Source organism: Podarcis vaucheri, assembly GCF_965113315.1.
Source record: "Podarcis vaucheri genome assembly, chromosome: 13".
In the NCBI taxonomy this organism is placed as follows: domain Eukaryota; kingdom Metazoa; phylum Chordata; class Lepidosauria; order Squamata; family Lacertidae; genus Podarcis; species Podarcis vaucheri.
Window position 1 is genome coordinate 29,765,499 of NC_138751.1, and position 21,146 is coordinate 29,786,644.

The 21,146-nt window shown below is 41.8% G+C and overlaps 1 protein-coding gene and 1 long non-coding RNA gene across 7 annotated transcripts in view; one reads left to right on the forward strand and one right to left on the reverse strand.

The window, feature by feature from the left end:
* LOC309517860 overlaps positions 1-21,146 on the reverse strand; it is a 64,529-nt gene that overhangs the window by 42,847 nt on the left and 536 nt on the right. Inside the window, exons 2-3 of one of the 3 annotated variants that reach the window (XR_014213291.1) lie at positions 16,074-16,217; positions 8,224-8,328 (exon numbers count right to left, since the gene is read on the reverse strand). This is a non-coding gene — a long non-coding RNA (uncharacterized lncRNA). Of the gene's footprint in view, positions 1-8,223; positions 8,329-15,294; positions 15,427-16,073; positions 16,218-21,146 lie in introns of those variants that run through there. The other 2 variants (XR_014213292.1, XR_014213290.1) reach the window with 2 other exon arrangements.
* GSDMA (gasdermin A) lies at positions 1,132-18,409 on the forward strand. Of its 4 annotated transcripts, none has more exons than XM_082197324.1 (12): positions 1,132-1,598; positions 3,274-3,429; positions 6,385-6,633; positions 8,155-8,344; positions 9,181-9,346; positions 9,461-9,554; positions 10,603-10,641; positions 12,111-12,164; positions 13,785-13,951; positions 15,202-15,352; positions 16,182-16,255; positions 17,599-18,409. In XM_082197324.1, exons 3-12 carry the CDS (start codon positions 6,417-6,419, stop codon positions 17,824-17,826), a joined length of 1,380 nt encoding a protein of 459 aa, XP_082053450.1. In that variant the 5' UTR covers positions 1,132-1,598; positions 3,274-3,429; positions 6,385-6,416; the 3' UTR covers positions 17,827-18,409. The 4 variants fall into 4 exon arrangements, with proteins under 4 accessions (XP_082053450.1, XP_082053449.1, XP_082053448.1 ...); XM_082197322.1 differs by having other exon boundaries at positions 1,133-1,598; positions 3,274-3,379; XM_082197323.1 differs by lacking the exon at positions 3,274-3,429.

Here is a 21,146-nt window from a genome sequence, read left to right on the forward strand (position 1 = left end):
AAATTCCACGATGCAATTTGAGCCTGTTCATGCTTTGCTTATTTATCACAAGCTTCCAAGTAGATAGCTCACCTCTTGGCTTCCCAAAAGCAAAATCTTGTTTACCAGAGATAAGCTGCTAAAAGCTATCGATGGCTAAGAAGAGCTTCACTCATTTGTTCGGCTTGTGATTACATTAAAAATAGTAATGTTGTATGGATAATAAAAGTATAAGGGTAATGAATACATGAGTATCAGACATATTGTACAAAATAATATCTGGCTGATTATGGTCTCTGCCTCTTATTTTGGGCAGGGGCCTGCCTGCTTCTCTGTGATGCTTGCTTTGGAGAGTGCTAGGTCCTCCTCGGAAGAGGATTTCTCTAGGAGGGACACTTCAGTTACGGAGTGTCCAAATCTGTACAGATTTGAAAGGTTCAGAATGCCATCTTGTTTCAAAGTGCTACACCATCCTAGGAACACGTAGACCAAAACTTGTCCCTTAATCTCAGAAACAAGTCCATGCCAAATTTGGTTACGATATCCTAAGAGGTGTTCCAAATGCATAGACAACAGACAGACAGATTGATTGATTGATTGATTGATTGATTGATTTATAAAACCTTTCCAAAATATAGAGATAATATAGAAAGATTAACATTTTAGTCCCTTAGAGTTAGGAATAACACTTTCCGTTCCAACATTTCTCAGTAACTTCAAGGGATGCAGAGCCACAGAGAGAATCAAGCTCCACCCTCTACGCCTCCAGCCATTTTTAAAATCTGGGTTTTCGGCTTTATCCAATTGATTTAACACCAATGAGATAAGTGAACAAGCACCCTCCTACATCTGCAGATATTCTTGAACTACAACTTCCATCCTCCCTTAGACCATGTTGGCCTGGGGCTGATGGGTGCTGAGAGTCTAACCACAACTGGAGGGTCAAGGGATCCCTCTAAAGATCTCTGTATCTCAACACCTTTTGAAATTGAGCTAACCTGTTACAAACAATGGTAAAACCTTAAATCCTTATCACCTTACTTGCTCCTTCATTTATTCATCTGTCAGCATGATTGAATAGTGAGGGACAAGTCTGTCAGTTTTCATTTCTCACTGCTTCTGATTTTTCTCCACATTAGTTTGTGGTTTAAAACAACAACACTCTAATGAAAATTTATCAGCATTCTAGTGTAAATTTCTCCTAATGCTGATATTTTGTATGCATTTTTTTCTAATGTACATACTATTGCAAAGTAACTTCTCCGTGTGTGTTCAGCTTGAGCATTTTTTAAAGAAATTGCAAATTAGGGAAATTTGCTTTAAAGGTGAACTGATTTAAAAGCAAAATTAGGTAAATTTGCTTTCAAATGTGAATATATGTTGTCCTCCTCTCTAGGAAGTTTGACAGTATTAGCCAAGAAGACTGTCACAGGCAGATAATTTAAAGTAACATTAAACCAAAGACATTCAAAATCTGCTGCAAAAGGAAGTTGAATTCCCCCTGCTTATTTGCAACAGAAGTGTCGAAAACAGAAGACATGATACGCAGAAGTAGTTGCGATTGCTTAAAAGCAAGGAACCATCCTTTTCTGAAAATTCGCTGTCCAAGTACAGGAGAGGTAAGAAATATTCAGAGTTTGCAGTAAGAGATTTGGGTGGGGGTGGGGGGCTGGCCTTGAAAATGTATTAGCTGTTTCTTTGTTCAACCTGCTGTTGAAGAAGAGATCCTTGTGATTCTTGGTGGCAGGTTCTCTGTGGGTTTCCCCCCAGTGACCAGTAAATGAAGCAGCAGCAAACAAGGGGAATCACTTTTTCTTAAATGTTGCAGTTGATAAGGTTTGGGTTCTCTCATCACTCGGCAATCTCAGTCTGTGAAAGAGACTACTCAAACAGATTGCTGAAGAGGACGCAAAAATTAGCCATCTGGACGGCTTCCAACATATTTAAAAACATAATAAAATGCATAGTTTAGAGATTCCGGACCAAAATTTTTGAAACTATCTCCACCATCACCTTACCCAGATCCAGCCTTAGCGCTCCTATCCTTGGAGCCTGGTACCAACTTCATCCACCATGCATAAATCTCTTGTGTTTATGCTACTTGCCACAGCCAGGAAGACAGTGGTTTCCCAATGGAAATCTGACTCACCTCCTTCCTGAGAGGAGTGGCTAGTGAAAGTATGGAGCAATTGCACTGTCAGAACACCTGGCACACAAACGAGAGTCCTTAATGGTTCATCAAGAATAGACCACTTTCATTCGACTTGGTATAACACTTTCTATGTTAACTCACTCACACAGCCCACTAAAGCCCCTGCTCCACAGGTTATGTGGAGAGGCTTTATTGAGAACTAATTTGACTCACCTTTCTCTTATATGTGATAAATCCTGATTTCCCCCTCCCCTCTGTATTCTCATTTCATTTTTCTATTTTTACATTCATTATTCTTACTGCATTTTGTATGTGCTTATGTCAATAAGCATTCTGTATGAAAAATGACAACGACAACAACAACAAACAAACAAACAACGTTTCTTATTGGGGTTTAAAAAAATAATAATAATGAAATATTAAACAATAAAAGACTTCCCTATGGAGAACTGCCTTCTGGTGACTTGGCGGGGGGGGGGTCATATAACGCCATACCCTCCATCATTTCTCTGAATAAAATAGGGACGTCTTAAGGAAAAGCGGGACACTCTGGAATCAAATCAGAAACCGGGACAGCTTCGGAAAATCCGGGGCTGTCCCTGGAAAATAGAGACACTTGTGGAGTCTGTTACTTTAATATTTTAGAGTTGGGCACAACAGTTTATATTCCAGCATTTTTCAGTAACTGCAAGGGTTGAAGATGCATTGAGAGAACCAAGCTCCAAACTCTGTTAGCTCAGTCTGCTTTTCTAATCTGATCCCCTGCTTGCTAAAAACTGGCTTTAGCATGGATAACAAGCACTCGCGGATTTTTTGGACTACAGTTCCCATCATGCTCATTCATGCTGGCTGGGGTTGATGGGAGTTGGAGTCCCAGAACTTTTTTGTACTGACTGACTCGCTCAAGATTCTGTTATGCAGCGCCTTTTGAAAGTGAGCTCTTCTGTCCTAAACAATCTTAAATTCTCATTATCACCCCATTGGCTCACCTCCCCTGTCCCCATGACGGATTTGTGAAAGCATTCCTAGGAAACTTGGCAGCATTAACGAAAAAAGGAGTGAAATAAAGTAGTGGGAGTATCTAACTCCCTGAAACAGAAACCGAAACCGGAAAATCATAATCTGTTTTGCTCCCACTACAGTTTTTGCAGCTGAAGCGTGAAAATCAACTGGAAATATACAATTTCTGAAAGCCAAGAAACCAGCCTTTTGCCTTTTCTCAAAAATTGCTGTTTAAGTACAGGGGAGGTAAGAAGCGCTGAATGTTTCTATGAAGAGGTTCATTCAACAATAGATCGGTGGGCAGCTATTTTTCTGTTGCTTTTTTGTTCGGCTGAAGAAGGGATATCTCTTGTTTTTAGGGACGGGATCTCATTGTTTTTCAGTGATCAAAAGGAAATCAGGGGTGGCTGCTGATATGTTTGTGGTTATCTGATCTCTAAATAGTCTCAGACTGTGAAAGGATTTATTCAGATGGCTTGTTGAAGAAGCAGCAAAGAAAGAAAGAATAAATTAGAAACCAGTGTTTAAGATGCCTCATGGGTAGCCTGAAGCATTTCCTTTTAAATTTCTCTTTCAGAAATAAAAAAATTCCTTCCAGTAGCACCTTAAAGACCAACTAAGTTAGTTCTTGGTATGAGCTTAAGGAATTTTTTTATTTTGACTATGGCAGACCAACACGGCTACCTATCTTTCAGAAATGTTCTCGTTCCTCCGATTTGTCACAGGGTGGAGTCAGACAGTGCTGCTGTAGTTCTTTTCCCAATGTTAAATTCAGTTTTCCATGTTTCTGCATAAGTTTGTCACTTTTTTAAAAAAAAAGAAGCCTAATAAAAAATCATTGGCATTTTTAAGGCAAACGTCTTTTAATTTACACATTTTGTATATATTTTTACCCAATCTACCCATTTTTGCAAACACTTCCCCCTAATATGATGCATTTTGTATATAGTTTTAGTTGTGTTTTGGTTTGCTTATTATCACTGCTTTTTCCTGGGGGGGCACGCAGGGGTACGCATACCCATAATATAAACATTTTGTGAATCTTTGTACTTTTGTCCATTTACTGTATTTATTTTTCCCAATTTGAACTATAAAATGGAGATTTTCTTGAGTCAAAATGAGAGTACACCTAAACATATTTTTGGAGGGCGGGAAAGCACTGCTTCTGTAAAATCTGAACTGAACCAACTCTTTTCTCCATCCAAACCCCAGTGGCTAACAGCAGATTGCAATTTAAATGTCCTACAGACCAATCCCATGCATATCCAGTGATTCCCCCCCCCCCCGGGAGTACTCAAGGGTATGCAATACCTGCACCTCTTATTGTTGTTGTTAAAAAGTGTTTCACTTACTGTAACAACTTCATGGTGAGTACCGGCACCTGTTTTTCAAGAAAAAAAGCACTGTGCATATCTACTCAGAAGTAAGCTCCATTGAATCCCACTGAATTGCAGCCTTAGTAGATTAATCTGTGTTTTTCTTTTGCTGTTATTTATGCAGCTTTGGGGGTTTTTGTTTTGTTTTATGTTTTATTTTTAGTCATTTATTCTAAGCCGTTCAGAGAATGTCATTTTAGCAAGCAGCATTGAAATGGCGTAAGTACATGATGAAATAAATAAATGCAATACAGTACAAGCCCCTGGTCCACCAGGCTGGAGGGGGTTTTGAGAGGTGGAAGTGTCCCTCTGTGCAGCCCCTGCCAACCTCGGCCAACACAGAACCGGCCTCAATGTACTCACCCAAATAGCAGGTGAGCAAACCTCCTGTTGCTGGTATCCCTGTTGGCAAGGAGGTGGCAGAACTGGGCTAGCAAAGGATCCTGAGCTGGCCATGCTGCCACCATATGATGGCAACAACATGTAAGACTTGGCACATCCACACACACATATATATAAATAATAAATCATTTTCAGATTATAGGGGGGAAATCAAGGGCTTTCAAGATTATGAAGATATAGAACTGGGATGTTGTTGTTGTTGTTGTTTAGTCGTGTCCGACTCTTCGTGAGCCCATGGACCAGAGCACGCCAGGCACTCCTGTCTTCCACTGCCTCCCGCAGTTTGGTCAGACTCATGTTTGTAACTTCGAAGACACTATCCAACCATCTTGTCCTCTGTCGTCCCCTTCTCCTTGTGCCCTCCATCTTTCCCAACATCAGGGTCTTTTCCAGGGAGTCTTCTCTTCTCATGAGGGGGCCAAAGTATTGGAGCCTCAGCTTCACGATCTGTCCTTCCAGTGAGCACTCAGGGCTGATGTCCTTCAGAATGGAAAGGTTTGATCTTCTTGCAGTCCATGGGACTCTCAAGAGTCTCCTCCAGCACCATAATTCAAAAGCATCAATTCTTCAGCAATCATCCTTCTTTGTGGTCCAGCTCTCACTTCCGTACATCACTAATTCCGTACATCACTATCCTATATGTAGCGTAACAGGTAGGAAATTCCAACAGGCTGAAGAAGTAAAGCAAGGTACTTGACCAAGATGCCTTGAAGGATGTGTGGTGCATCCATTCTGGGCGGGGGGAACCCCTCTCAGGACCCCAAGATCCTTGACAATTGCCTTCTATTCACTAATACTATTTTAGGGGCACGATGTTGGAGAGGGTAGCGGAAGCTGAGCTGCAGGCACTTCAGGAGGAAACCCATTACAGTTGTACCTCAGAAGTTGAACAAAATCCATTCTGGAAGTCCGTTTGACTTCCAAAATGTTTGGAAACCAAGGCGCGGCTTCCGATTGGCTGCAGGAAGCCTGCAGCCAATTGGAACCCGCGTCCGACATTCCAGCTCCAAAGAACGTTCACAGACCGGAACACTCACTTTCGGGTTTGCGGCGTTCAGGAGCCAAAATGTTTGACTTGCAAGGCATCTGACTTCCAAGGTATGACTATCTGGAACAATTCCAATATAGGTTTTGGCTTGGTTTTGGCATGAAATTGGTCCTGTTCAGCCTGAAATGTGCATTTTTCTTGGGGAATGGCTTTTAATTCCATTGACCGAGGTATCCTCCTGGAATCATCTCTGTGAATTGGGGGATTGGAAGCACCATTCCACAGTGGTTCCATGTCTCCCTACATGACTGGCCTCAGGGAATAGCATTGGAGCAGAGACTATACATCTACACCTATTTAAAAAGTGCTTTGAAGGCTGGAAGGAATTACTGTTTGGAAAAGGGGAAGGCATTCTGCAGCAGATTGCACAACACACCCTACACAGTTTACGTGTTTGTTCCTCTTCTCGTTGTTTCTCCGTCAAGGTCAAACAGCAAGTCTTGCATACATCTCAGAAATGTTGTTTCATAAGGCAACCAAATCTTTGTCCAAGGAACTGGACCCAACAGGAGATTTGATCCCAGTACGAAGTGTTATAGACCAACAGCACTTTAGGCCTCTCTGCCTGGTTCAAAGAAAGAGAAAGCAGTCGTGGTGGCAGACCAGTCGTTTTCAGAGAACTGAATACAAGCTAAGTGATGTGCTGTTATCGGGAGACCATGCTGCAAAACTAGGTAATTTCCAATATTTACAAAGTTATACGTACACATTCAGAAGGAAGCCATATTGAGTTTAATGGGACTTACTCCCAGGTAAGTGTGTAGAACAGAGGTGGAAGAACCTCTGGCCTTCCATTTGTTGCTGGCTTCCAACTCCCTGAATTTCTAGCCATGGACCATGGTGGTTGGGGCTCATGGACGTTAAAGAGTCCAACAACCTCTGCTGGCCTACAGGTTCCTCACTCTGGTTTAGATGATTTCAGGCTCATTCTCCTTCACACATTCTTTACAGGGCTGTGTGCATTCCATGATTTGGCAAGAAAAACGCAGGGTGCGTAATTCAATTTCATGAGCATTTTAGCATTCTTTTAGAGCAGTGTTTCCCAAACTTTTTTAGGCAACGGCACACCTGTTTACTGAAAAAAATCTCGCGGCACACCACCATTACAGCCCCGTGACGTCAGCGCGCAGCGTCACGCCGGGAGGGACGCACGAAAGTGAAAGTTTTTTCCCTCCCCCTTGCCGGGGAACCTCCAAGCTTTGGGGGTGGGAGAAGGCAGCAGAGCGAGGGACTGAGGGGCGGCGGCGGCTGTTGTGGTGGTGGCGGCGATAGCGGGCGGAGGAGGGGGCGGCGGCGGGGCTTGAGGAGCCGTCGCCGGGAGTTGCTGCTGCTGTTGTTGCTGCTGCTGCCCGGACATGCCGGCCTCCTCCTCCTCCGCTGTCTCGCGCTCCTCCCTTTTGCATGCGCTGCCCCGCCGCTCGGCACCACCACCGCGGAGCCGCCCCCGGCTCGACGCGGATCCTCGCCGCCGCCGCCTCTCACCGCCCGACTCGCCCGCCTCCCTCCCACGGCACACCAGCCAACGTCTCATGGCACAGTAGTGTGCCGCGGAACACCGGTTGGGAAACACTGTTTTAGAGCGTATTTCTCGTCCCACTTTTCTCCGTGGTTTGTGGTAGTGCCATAGTGTTTTGAAACCTTTACTCACAGTTATGCTGTTTTATCATTAGTTTTGACTTGGATAGAACCATAGAGTTGGAAAGGAGGGAGCCAACGGTCATCTAGTCCAACCCTCTTAAGGGAGTTCATAGATGGCAAATTTCCAACCCCCTCCTTCCCACTCTGCCCCACAAAATCTCTCGTAGAATCTTATTTATAATTCATGTTATTCTGCTTTCCATAATTATATTCAGGGGTGTTTTTTTCAGCTGGAACTCAGTTCTGGCACCCCTCATACGAGAACAATGAGGCATTCATGATGAGTTCTGGCAACTCTTTTTCTAGAAAAATAGCACTGATTAGATTGTTTTTAAAAACCACTTATTGGAATCCTCAAGCCTTAACACCATGGCAAAAGCATACTTTGCATTAAGGAAGTCCTGGGTTGCCCTCCAGTATCTCCAGGGCTGGGAAACTCAGAGAACCACAGCTAGACAGGGTAGAGAAGACAATGAGCCAGATGGACTAAAGTTACGTTTGTTGTTCTAGTGTCCCTTTCATTGTCATTGATTTTTCTCAATTTTTTTAATCTCCAGAAGTCCAAGATTCAGGTTCAGTCACTGTTGTGGACCACGTCGATGGAAAAGTGGAGGGAAATATTGGTGGGCGGATTGAAGAGACAAGAGTAGAAGTGGTGGCGGCTGTTAGTATGTCTCATTCGAGGTCTGTGAACGTGAGAAAGATATATGTCCACCCCCAGCTCCTTGATTCTGCAACAAGAGATGGGTAAGGCTGGAAGAAAACAGTTTTGGATATTGACCTCATATACCCAATGGAACTCAACACCACCCATTACACTTTCTAAGAGACCACCTCCTTCCCTACAGACCCTCTCATATGTTAAGATCAGTAGAGGGGGCCCTTTTGGTTGTTTCACTTGCTTCAGAAGTGTGGGGGGGGAGGCAAAGGACATTATTTGTGGCAGCCTCTAAGCTATGGAATTCCCTCCCCACAGAGGTGTGTCCAGTGCTAGATTTATGTATAAGCTAAACAAGCTATAGCTTAGGGCCCCACTCTCTTGGGGGCCCCAAAATTTTTAACAAAAAAACCTGGATGTACAATTCCAAAATATAAGATAAAAAAACAAATAAAATAAAACCTACATACAGCAACAGTGTTTGTGTTGTGTAGGCTCCTATGATGTAAGTAATGGGCCCCGCCTGCTAGCCTGCTCCCTGCAATATCACTGGTTTGCTCATTTCTATATACAGTCATACCTCGGGTTACAGATGCTTCAGGTTGCGTTTTTTCGGGTTACGGACCGCCGAAACCCGGAAGTACCGAGGTACCACTCACATAAAATACCAAGCTACTGAGATGCCGGGTAAAAGTGACATGGTCACACTCCTGTGTCACATTTCAGCAGGGCAATAAAGGCTGATTCAGTCCTAAAACCATGCTTGGACTCAGAGGAAATGGGTCCAGAGTGAAAAAAATCCTGTACAGTATTTAGAACGACGATATAGATTGCAGAAGATGCACTGCATGAAGTTTGTATATGTGTTGCTATTTTATGCACTTTGCTCTGTTGGATAACGGATGCATATTTTCTTCTTCTTCAGGAAAATCAACTTGCAACATGAGTTCATTAAACAATCAAAGATGATTCAAAGGGACCTGTTTGTCATCAATGAGGCAGTGGAGACCGTGGAAGAGACAGAGTTCAGGGAATCCAGCAATGCTGAAGGCAACATCTTTTACGACACCTGCATCAATCTGAAACTGAAGGTCAGGTTCGAGTTGCGGCCTTTCATTAAATAAGGGGTGGGGGACGGACACACACATCCTTGCAGTCAAATTTTGTTCCATGTGGTTGATCCAAATTCTTCTTTCATGTTCTAGGGTGGCAGAGGCAGTAAGAAAGCAATCATCGTTCCCAAATCCTGCATTCTGGCATTCAGAGCCAAGCAACTGTTATTTGGAGAGAGAGATGCATGTAAGATACTTTTTGTTTGAGACCTAGACCACTGTGACTTAGCTGCCTTGCTGAGGTGGAACTCGTGGCGAAGAAGGGTTCCTCAAGCAAAGCCTCTCCCACCTTCTCCCTTGCCCAGCGGTGACACAGCAGCCCTGCAGTGCTGCCTGTGGGTCTTATTCTCCAGTAGTTGCTGCCACCATCCTCCCACTTACTCCTGCAGCCCAAAATGGGAGAGGACCTGGGATGCACCAAAGCAATTGCTTTTAAAAAGGCTCTGAGTCAGGGCACCCAGCACTCCTCGGTTCAATCCACACAGATGAATCTTGATATTCAACACAGCGTCCAGTTCTATCTCAATATTGGCATAAATCAGAAGTGATTTCAGTGAGACTTATAAATGGGCCCTGAAATGAAGGACATGAGACAGGAGTTGATCATGCAGGTGAGCTATGCATAAGCAAGCTGCCTGCTAGCTCTGCAGAGGCTCTTTTTATTAGCACAATATGCAAAACCAGTCAGATACATTTAGGACTATGCCCTTTGCACATCTTCCAATCATGCGATCGTGGGGTGGTACAAAGTTATTTTGGCACCTGTTTCCACTGCGTTACTTTCCCCTTGAACAGTGTTTAAACGACAGAGACAAAGGCCACAGACAGGGCACGGCAGACTACTAAGACAGCAAAAGGTTAGAGGGCATGGCATTCAGACAGCTGTGGCTTGTATGTGGGCGGAAGTGTTCTTCACACCCACATTCCTTTAGGGCCCAAAATGGCTTGGCTCCTCAGAAAAGTTAACTTGTGGAACGAAGGTTTCTCATCTCCCCCATAGCCCATCTCACATTATTTCAGAGAGCCTGTTTGTGGGGCACGGAGGTCGTGGGAATGGGAAACTTTCCTTCTGTGAACTTCCTTAATTTAGCCATCTTAGGACCCACTGTCTACTTTCCTTCCCAAATTTATATATCACTGGTAAGAAATAAATGCTCACACATTTGAATATTAAAACAAAATGCCATTATTCATACACTTTATGTAAACTAGTACCTTTTTGCTCTTTCTCCCAGATATTTCACACTATCCATCCAAGGGAAGAGGAAGTTTTGGTAAGCACATTTTAGGAGTTCCATTTTTATTTTTTTACAGACGTTTGACAGAGTGATAGAGATGGCTTGAGAGTGTCATTGCTGTATTCACAGCACATACATTTTTCTCTGGCCTAATGTGATGTCTGAGAAAGGGGGGGGGGAAATCCTGTGTTTTCATTTGATTCAACTTGAAGCAGGGAATAGTTGGCTGTTGTAGCAGGAGGTCTTGTGAAGCAATGACAACAACACCATGGGTAACAGGAGCTGAATCATGCCAACTTTGGCTCTTTGAAAACTGTCTCTATCCTAAATTAAAATATGTTCTTAACAGATATACTCGATGGCAGAGAAATCCAGCATGTAATAGAGATGTGGGGTGATGGCAGTTATGTACATTGGTATGAAATCTTTATTTTCCTGAAATGTAAAGGAACTGAGAGGGAAGGATCAACAATCTCTATATGTACTTTCTCATTTCTCCGGATAGAATAAAATGTGTTCTTGTCCCATGCGAACTGCAGTGCGGTCCTAAGCATATTTATTTAGATGGGCCACTGATTTAAATGGAGGACAGTCTTTCTGGATTTCATTCTGTGGAAAATTGGTTTGAAGTATTTTTATACCACTTCTAAAAGTTGGAAAGCTTCTCAAAGTGGCCCATAAAATAAAAGCATGAAAAAGTAACACAAGTACATGCACATTAACTAACTATGGTAGACTCTGTACTAGATGTGTTAGACTACACACCTAACTGAAAGTAAGCCTCATTGAACTTCAATAGGATTTTGTTTTCAGTAAGTGAATATAGCATATGATTGCACTGTAAACTTGCTTATCATAACACTGATTTGTGAATTACCACTGTACTTATTTTACATATAATTTTTAAAAAGTATTTTACATTTAAGGTTTAATATAAGTAAACAGTTATTAAAAATTTGTATATATCTGAAGATCACAGGGTGGTTCAAAAAATAAGGAACACAAATTACAAAGAAAGACAAAAAGCAAACCAATAAACCCCCTCCCACAGTTAAAAGGGCAAAGAATGTTTATAATCAGCCAAAGGCCTGGTTACAGAGCAGTGTTTTATCCCTGGGGAGAGCATTCCACAAATGGGAGTTGTCAGAGTCGTTGTTGTTGTTGTTTTGCATTTCTTTCCCCATTGACCCTACATTTCTCCCCCACCTGCCTACATCCATCTGCCCTCTTATGAAATTGCTGGATTACAACTCACACCATCTCTGACTATTGGAATCCAACAACATTTGGAGAGTCACAGGTGAACACTCCTTGTTTAAGGTGCCTGGAGACTCTGTTGCGTTACCTAATGCAACTTTTAAAAACTTCCAAAATAGACCATGAAAAGTAGTTGGGAGCTTCCAATTGTTCACCATGCAGCAGTTAGATTATTGATGGGAAACTCAGAGGTGTGCTCATACTGTGTCAATACATTAAAATTGCACTGATTCCCTCTTTGTTTCCAGATAAAACTGTTCAACTATGCGCAAGTAGACAATGTGATTCAATTGAGAGAAAATGTAAGTAGATTTCAGAATGGTAGGTTGGAATTAAATGTGGGTTTTGAGGTGGGAAATCTGAAAACTACTGTTTCGGCTAACTTTATAATTGATTACCTTTTTACATTGCAATGCCTCAGTAAAGATGTTTTTGATGATTCTGAAGGAAGACAATAGATCTTGTGCCGTGTGGGATTTAAAAAACCAATGCCACTAATATTTAGGCAAAATAAAACATTTATTGTTTTTATCAAACTTATTTTATCAAACTGAAATATTATCCTGACCTTCAGATATAGAAAATGTTATACGTTCCTGGACACCAAAATCAAATACTTGGCAGATGGCATCAAGCATATTTATCTCTTGCCCTGGGCAAAAATGTGGAGGGGGAATGTTAACATTTCCAGAGTACCAGCATCAAAGCTGCATGTACCATGAGAGGCAGGCACTCCAAGGCTTCTCTAGATGACCTGTGAGGTTTATGAGTTTGATGCAGCCTTCATCCTAGCACCCTCTAGCTATTCTTGACTACAACTCCCATCAGTCCCAGCCAGCAAAACTGATGGGGGGTTGCAGTCCAGAATAAATGTTAAACGGCTTAATTGAACAATAATTTGCTTTAATTGAAGTTTTTTGGTGGGCCCCAAACTTTTTCGTAGGCTGTTGGGAGTTTTGTGGGTCCTAGGCACTGTTGGAGATTCATTTCCATGTCTGCAGTCATGGGATTGTTGTCTATCACATGACGGTGTATGTTTTCATTCCACAGTGTGGGAAGTGACAGAGACAGGATGTTTTGTGTTACTTTGTTCCGTGAAGTGGGACTATTGTCCTTTGTTGTTTCTCCTTGCTGGCTGATGAGAAAGAGGCAGGAGCTAAGTCAGGATGCTCCGAGTGTATTATATGTAAATAAATGTGGATTAGCCAAATGCTGAGCTACTGAGTTCTGTTACGCAAACTGTGAATACTCTGCGGATCCCTGAGTGTGCTAATGAATTAGTCGCTGTGATGTTCGGGCAGATGAACGCTTTTGAAGCTCCCAAATGATCGACCAGGAGGGAAAGAACATGCCAATCGGGCATGTGTCTCTGCCAGGATTCTACACAAGAGTAGGATGCTCCTAACAGGCACTGCATAGATACAGATAATCCAGCCCTTCAAGGGGCTAGTTCTAGTTTTGATCGGAGCAGTAACACTGAGGAATTAGAGTTTCTTATTTCTAATGAGAGCCAGTGTGGTGTAGTGGTTAAGAGCGGTAGTCTCGTAATCTGGGGAACCGGGTTCGCGTCTCCGCTCCTCCACATGCATCTGCTGGGTGACCTTGGGCCAGTCACACTTCTTTGAAGTCTCTCAGCCCCACTCACCTCACAGAGTGTTTGTTGTGGGGGAGGAAGGGAGAGGAGAATGTTAGCCGCTTTGAGACTCCTTAAAGGGAGTGAAAGGCGGGATATCAAATCCAAACTCTTCTTCTCTTCTTCTTCTAACCCTACCACAACCTCCAGCATTGCTAGTAGTCCTACAGGGAGAAAAGGTACCTTACAGGTATTCTGAGGTTCTTTTCAGTAACATGGAGTAGTATCAAATTTGTGAACCCTATGTTTTGTCTCTTCCCCTAATCTCTAGTTGTGTCCATACTGCCAGTGATCTCAGGAATCATCAGAGAACACAAGAGTAAAGACATACAGCAGGAAGTTAAGACAGAATTTGTAATATTCTCTTCTTTATCTGCGATGCTGCGTGGCAAATTTCAAACTGGCTTTCTGGTGATAATGAGAGAGAATGACTTGTTGCAGGAACTGGAGCTCCAGGTAAAGTTTTTTTTTTAAAAAAAAAATTATTTTACTTTAGGATTTCATTTATATATCACTCTTAAATTAACATATTGCAGAGTGGTTTAGAAATAATAATGTAATACAGTGGTACCTCGGGTTACATACGCTTCAGGTTACATACGCTTCAGGTTACAGACTCCGCTAACCCAGAAATAGTACCTCGGGTTAAGAACTTTGCTTCAGGATGAGAACAGAAATTGTGTGGCGGTGGCGCAGCGGCAGCAGAAGGCCCCATTAACTAAAGTGGTGCTTCAAGTTAAGAACAGTTTCAGGTTAAGAACGGACCTCTGGAACGAATTAAGTACTTAACCTGAGGTACCACTGTACACACAAAGAAATACTAGTACAAACAAAATCACTACTTTTTAAATCTTCAGAATTGTTCTGTAAACAAAACAAAACAAAGCAAAAGCAGTGAAGTGAGGTGTTAAATAAAATGTTCAACAGATTAAATGTTCCAGACCTGAATAAGAGACTCAAAGGCACAGGTTTGGGGGGGTGGAAGTGTAGCAACAGACAGACACGGCCTCTCAACAATTAGGGGTTTGTATGGCCAGTTATAAATGGGAAACACATCTGAACCACTTAGGGAGAAGTAGGACAAAAAAATAAAACCAGTGGCTGTGTTGAACATTAGGAAAAGGTTTTTCAGGGTGTGGGCGAGGGGTTTGCAACTGAAAAGATGATTTATCATACAGTTTCCAGTTGCTGGTTGAGTCCTTCCTTAGGATCTGGCAGTTCTCATATCTCTTGCTTTCAATGGGGGTGTGTGAACTTGACTACCCTCCTTTAACCTTGCCCTATTGACACGGTGGGCCCCTCTCATTACAATCTTCTACACACACACACACACACAAAATATGATATATATAATAAATTGGAGGTACAAAAATTATCTACTGCAGTTACCCGATGTCAGAACTTTACTTATTCGTAACAGTCCAGTCTATCATTAGGCCCTCAGCTCCCCCACTGCAATACTCCCTGCCCAAAAGAGTAATGCTTTTTCCTAATGTTTCTAGGCTTTGTGGATTGTGCCACATCTAAATAAAAATGACCAAATGGTCCAGAGTCTTGATGTTCACAGCCATTTACAAATAAAGTGATACCTATCACCTACCAAGCCCTACTTTCACATATGTGCTACGCATAGCCAAATCTCAGGTCATATGTTAATATACCCACCATTTGGCATTAACATCTTTTGCTGTAACCTAAACTCTCAGCTAGAAGAGGCTCTTGAAGGCACCGGTCAATTCAAGCTGAAGGCTGGCAAGCCAGAGCTGAGAGACTTGGTGGAGAATTTACAAGATTCCAGTGGGGCCGTTTTCACTGACCTTGTTGAGGCAGTCCTCTACTTCCTTTATGCTCTAGATGGTAAGCATTATCCCTCTCAAAATATCAGAATCAAGTATTTGACTTGAATGGAGAACATTTCAGCCCAGGAGCAGCTGAAAGTAAGGATGGAAGGACAGATCATCCTTAAGACAGATGCCAGAACTAAAGCTGGTTGAAAGTTCACACCTGCCCCCCAAAATTTGAGATGTGGTGGTATTTGCTTATCATTTTCTAGTTGGGATGCTCAAGGAATTCAGCCTTTGCAAGCTCCAACCTGATGAATGTGCAGCCTGGACCTTAGCTATCCATAAGCTTTTACACTTTTTCTTACAGTTCTGATTATGACCAAAAATTGGTTCAATGATTTGCAAATATTCTTTTCCATATCTTGTCACAACTACATAAGACAACTAAATGGGTTACTTTTATAAATTCAGAGTGTTTGGGCTAGGGAGAGGCATCCTACAGGTAGGATTAAGGATTATCAGTGGGCAAGGCTCAAACTGTAGGACTCCCACTCATCTCAAACAGCCCTGCAATCTTCAGGACAGATGCTGGAGGTGCCAGACTGTGACAACAGTTATCTTCCATGTATATATTGATCTTGCACAGCTCCTTTGCCAGATGTGGACATAATCCTCCCCCCCCCCAATGAGCTCTTAGATTCTCTGATCCCTAAACAGAGCACTTTGAGAATATTTAAGGGAGATAGCCGTAGAGGAAGACAAGTAATTATTTTGAGAACAGTGAGGCAACTTACAGCTGCTAACTGAAAATCCTTGAAATCTTTGCCAGGTCTCTGCTTTGGCCTTGCATTTCACAGAATGGAACCCATTCCCGAAACTGACAATATTCCTCACTTTTCCAGAATTGACAGAGGAGCAGCTGATACTCCTGGTAGAATCTGTGGAGAAGAAGATTGTGAACAGTCAGCTTGCACTGGTAAGAGAGAATTCCAGTTAGTGCTTAAGGCAGAGAGAGAGACCACTAGAAGATACTTTTCCTGGAAATGGGCGAGGTTATGCAGAATGTCACTACTGCACATTCACAAGTATAAGGTTTGTGCACATCCTTGGCTGATCCATTAGATCAGCACACATAACTCTTCCATATGGCTGTGAGTAAGTATTGTGGCAACAAGTCAAGCTTAGGAATTATTTTTTTAAAGGCAGCAACCCTTTGTGTGCTTACTAAGGAATAAGTCTCACTGAATTTGGAGGTGTGTGCTTTCTAATAAAAATGAACAACATAATGCTTACTGTACAGTATAAACTCAAAATAGGAATTCTACAGTGATGCATGCTGCACCTTTCGTTAATGTAATGAATTGAATGGGCATAGCAAAAAAAGAATTCAGTGTTAAACAAGTGTAAAGTGATTAACATTGGTGCCCAGAAACTAACCTCACATAAACGCTAATAAGGTCTAAATTCGCCAGGAAATCAACCTTCAGGTTGTAGTGGATAGATCAATGAAAATGTTAACTCATGGTGCAGCAGCTGTCAAAAAGGTGAATTCTGTGTTAATGAGCAATAGGAAAGGGATCAAAAAATAAAACTGCCTGTATCATAATGCCATTACACAAATCTATGGTGCAACTACACATGGGAATATTATGTACAATTCTGGTCACTGTAGAAGCTGAAAAGGTTTCAGAAAAGGGCATCAAACTGATCAAGGGGCTGGAGCAATTCCACAGGGAGAAAAAGGTTACAACATATGGGGGGTTTTTAGTTTATAAAAAATGCAAGCAAGAGGGGAACATGATAGAAGTGTATAAACGTATGCCTGGCTTGGGGAGAAAGTGGATGAAGACATACATACACACACACCTCTCATAATACTAGACCCTGGGAGTCATCTGATGAAGCTAAATATTGGGAAATTTAAGACAGACAAAAGAACTATACTACAGAATTTGCCATCCACAGGTATAGCAATGGCCATGAACTTATATAGCTTTAAAATGGAATTAGGCAAATTCATGAAGGGTAAGACTATCAAGGCTACTAGCCATGATGGCTATGTACTAGCCTCCAATGTCAGAGGCAATATGCCTCTCATTATCAGCTCCTGGGGATTACAAGTAGGCTGCTTGTTATCTGTAGGCTTCCTTATAAGCATCCGGTTCACAACTGTGAGGACAGAATGCTGGACTTTGGCCTGATTCAGCAAGACTCTTATATCCTCATTATGTCTATTGCTTTTCAACACTGATACCATTCATCAAGTAATGGTATTACACGCCAGGAAGTTCTGATTTTGCCTTTTTCTTGTTTGCAAAGGTCGGAAGCATCCTAGATGACTTCAGCAGAAGAGAAAAAGTGTTTACCATAGAAGCCAAGTTCTTAAGCGAAGAGGAACTGAATATAACTGGAGCAATCATCGAAATGAGTGGAGTCACGGTGCAAAAAAATGGATCCAGTTTTGCTGGGACTGGAAGTCCTGCTGATTTCTCAGCTCTCTGTGCACTATATGTAGCTCTGTATGCACTCAATATCCTGTCTACCTAGGTATCTATGTGTTCAGAAGTCAGTCTCACTAAAGTCAATGGAGCTTACTCCCAGGAAAGTGAGTACAGGGTTGCCGTGTTAGTCTTTTATCCTCTTTGCATTCTGACCCTCTAAAATCCCACAGTATCCACTTTGTTTACGTCTTTAAGTCTAATGCTTGTTCATGGATAGAGGCCATTGCTTTAATTCAGTGCCTCTGCTGACTCCCTACTATCTAACATGTATAACTACGGATCAGTTCAGATTTAATGAGGAGCCATGGTTTCCTTCCGTAAGAATGAGCTGAAGATTGCCCCTTCCACCTTCATTTGTGCCTGCAAGAAGACTGAAGATTTCTGATATTCTAACCATCTTCACTCAGAGCCATAGAACAGCCTATTGGAATGTGAGTAGTATTTCTACATGTGCCTTGATTATCTTCAAAAAATCTATGTATGAGAGTTTGGTGGAGTTTTGTTAACACTATCCAGAAAGAGAGAAAATGAACAGATGACCTAACTCTTGCAGAAGTTGTATGTAGTGGCTGCTGGATCCAGATTTTAAGTCAAAACACATACTGTATTAAAGATCTCTTTTCTTCTAATGTTGGTGTTTTATTAATCAGCAACAGTTAAGTGGGAGAATCAGGTCTCATCCAAAGCTATTTACAAATCTTACTTGCTACTTTTTCCTCCTTAAGTAATTGCTACATTATAGTCACAAAAGTGAAGGAGCCATAACATCATTTTGTTACAAACTTACAAAATAAAACATGGTCTTTTGATATAGTGTCTCAGATTATTACATTACGTGTTTTTGTTTTGCTGTAAATCACCCTGAGATTCTCAGGTGAAGGGCAGTATAATAAACAAAGTTAATTTTCAAAGCAGTATACACATAAAATCCGATCTTTTTTTGCAAATGGCACAGGTACGCCATATTTCACTTTCATCCAGAATTTTCAGTGCAACCTTAACTCTGGCATAGCAAAAATTATGCTACAGATTCTCGGCAGCAAGATCAATCCTGTTTAGCACCTGCAGGTATTTTTATCTTTATCCATACAGAATCAGAAGTGTGGCCTGAAGCTGGAACTTTCTCAACAGATGGCTATCCAGTCTCTGCCTGAAGACCAGACAGCCAACCACCCCTCTAGGTCCAATTGCCAAACTACTTCAAACATCAATACGTTTACTCAATTTTTAATCCACACTTCAGTACTGTGGGTGGAACATGATATCCGTGATAGGGAGCTACCACCACAAAAAATGGCAGCCCTGATCTGACTCAGCTCATTGTAATGCTACTGATCTTCTATCCACCTATTTCCCTAGCTTTGCCAATCTTAGTCAATGAGGTGAAGCACAGACAGGAACGAACCTGGGATTGGCTTAAGCAACCTTGCCCTTCATCAGTGGCAGATGCCCAGCAGACATCTGAAGAGTGGTACTTAAAAGGTGTCATCCATCTGGTGGCTGTTTGTGGTACAGCTCTAGTGAACATAGGTCCTTTCTTTTGGGTTTATGTGAGAAGTGTAGCAGCAAATACAGAAGGGTAAAGGAATAAATAACATGTCAAGGTGGTGAGAATGCCCTTTAAAGACTAAAAGAATATGCTTAGGAGAAATTACAATCTAAAACTCAAAAAATAGGAATGGGTGGAAGAGGTTTAGATGGGTTCTTCTAATAATTTTCAAATTAATAACTGGAAATGGAAGTTAAGGAACCTGAAAATGTTGAAAATCTGGCATGAGAATTACATTAGTGAAAGGATCCTGACATTTAAGTTAAAAATCAGAATCTTAAATTTGTAGCAGGGAAAACTCTTAAGAGTTGATAAAATAATTTATTTTTGTTGTACTGTATTAATAATTTCCTTGAGCACCCTCTAGTGTTGGTACAATGGAAATGTATTCACCCATCACTGCATGTCAAATCTTCTATGATGGACCAGGCAGATCATGTGACTGGTCCTATTTGATCAGCATTGGTTCATGTCTGTGGCTCAAATCAAGATGCTGGTCTTTACCTTTAAATCCTCGAACAGCTTGGGACCTGGGTGGCTTAATGATTTCCTGCTCCTCTATGTGTCCTTCCATACAAATAACATATTCCTGCTGCTGATAGTTTTTAATGTTGTTTATTGGGGTGGTTATTTTAGATAGGAAGGGTTTTTGTATAATGCAGGGGTGGGTTATTGATGTTCTTATGCAACTTTAATAAATACTAATAGCAGACTACAAAGGATAGCATTACAATAATTTTACAAGCTGTAGAGGGGTGTAGAACAAAGTTGACAGGTGGAGGTTACAGAAAAGATGGGAGACAGATGAGTACGTTTGGTTCATCAAGAAGAAAGCACATGACGGCAGGAGAAAGGGAGCAATTGTGTATTTACAATAAAATAGACTGGCTCTGTTTTAAATGAATTTTGTGCATATACCTACTTACTTCATTGGTTTCCTATTAGTTTAAGAGACGAGCTATTACATCTGGTTAGCTGTAAGAATTCGCACAGTACAGTGGTACCTCGGGTTAAGAACTTAATTTGTTCTGGAGGTCCGTTCTTAACCTGAAACTGTTCTTAACCTGAAGCACCACTTTAGCTAATGGGGCCTCCCGTTGCCGCCGTCACACGATTTCTGTTCTCATCCTGAAGCAAAGTTCTTAACCCGAGGTAATATTTCTGGGTTAGCGGAGTCCGTAACCTGAAGCGTATGTAACCCGAGGTACCACTGTATTACAAAAGCATCCTTCTCCCGAGTTGGATACAATACTTGGCCCTGCTTCAGCACTGATCTTAGCCTGCTGAGGGAGAAATGTAGTCCCCAGCCCAAAGACCAGGGAAAGGAAAAGAAGAGAAGGTCACTGACTGGCCCAGCTGCAAATGCAAGGCAGTGAAGTTTGCTGGCAGATTCCCGAGTTTAATGCGGCCACTTTTGCTCTCTCTGCTTTCTGATGCAGGGAGGATCCTCAACTCCTCCCGGAATAAACGGTTCTTTTTTTATTTTAAAAAACAACCATGCACGATTACTTATGCAGCACGACACTCAGCACCCTTTTGTAAAACGATAATTTTTTTAAAAAGATGTAAATGATTTAAAAAAAAAGATTTAAAAAGATGCAATGTGAGGCTGCAGTCCTGTTACTTACAAGAGAGTAAGTATGCATAGGATTTCGACGTTAATGAATCCATTGTTTTGGGGCTTGTTATTATTTGCCCCACAAAGGGCGGCGGGTTTCCACATTCTTTCTGTCTCACATACTGCAGGGTTTTTAGCGGAGGCAATTAGAAAAAGATCTATTATTTGATTATTGATGTAAACCCCCAAAACGTATTTT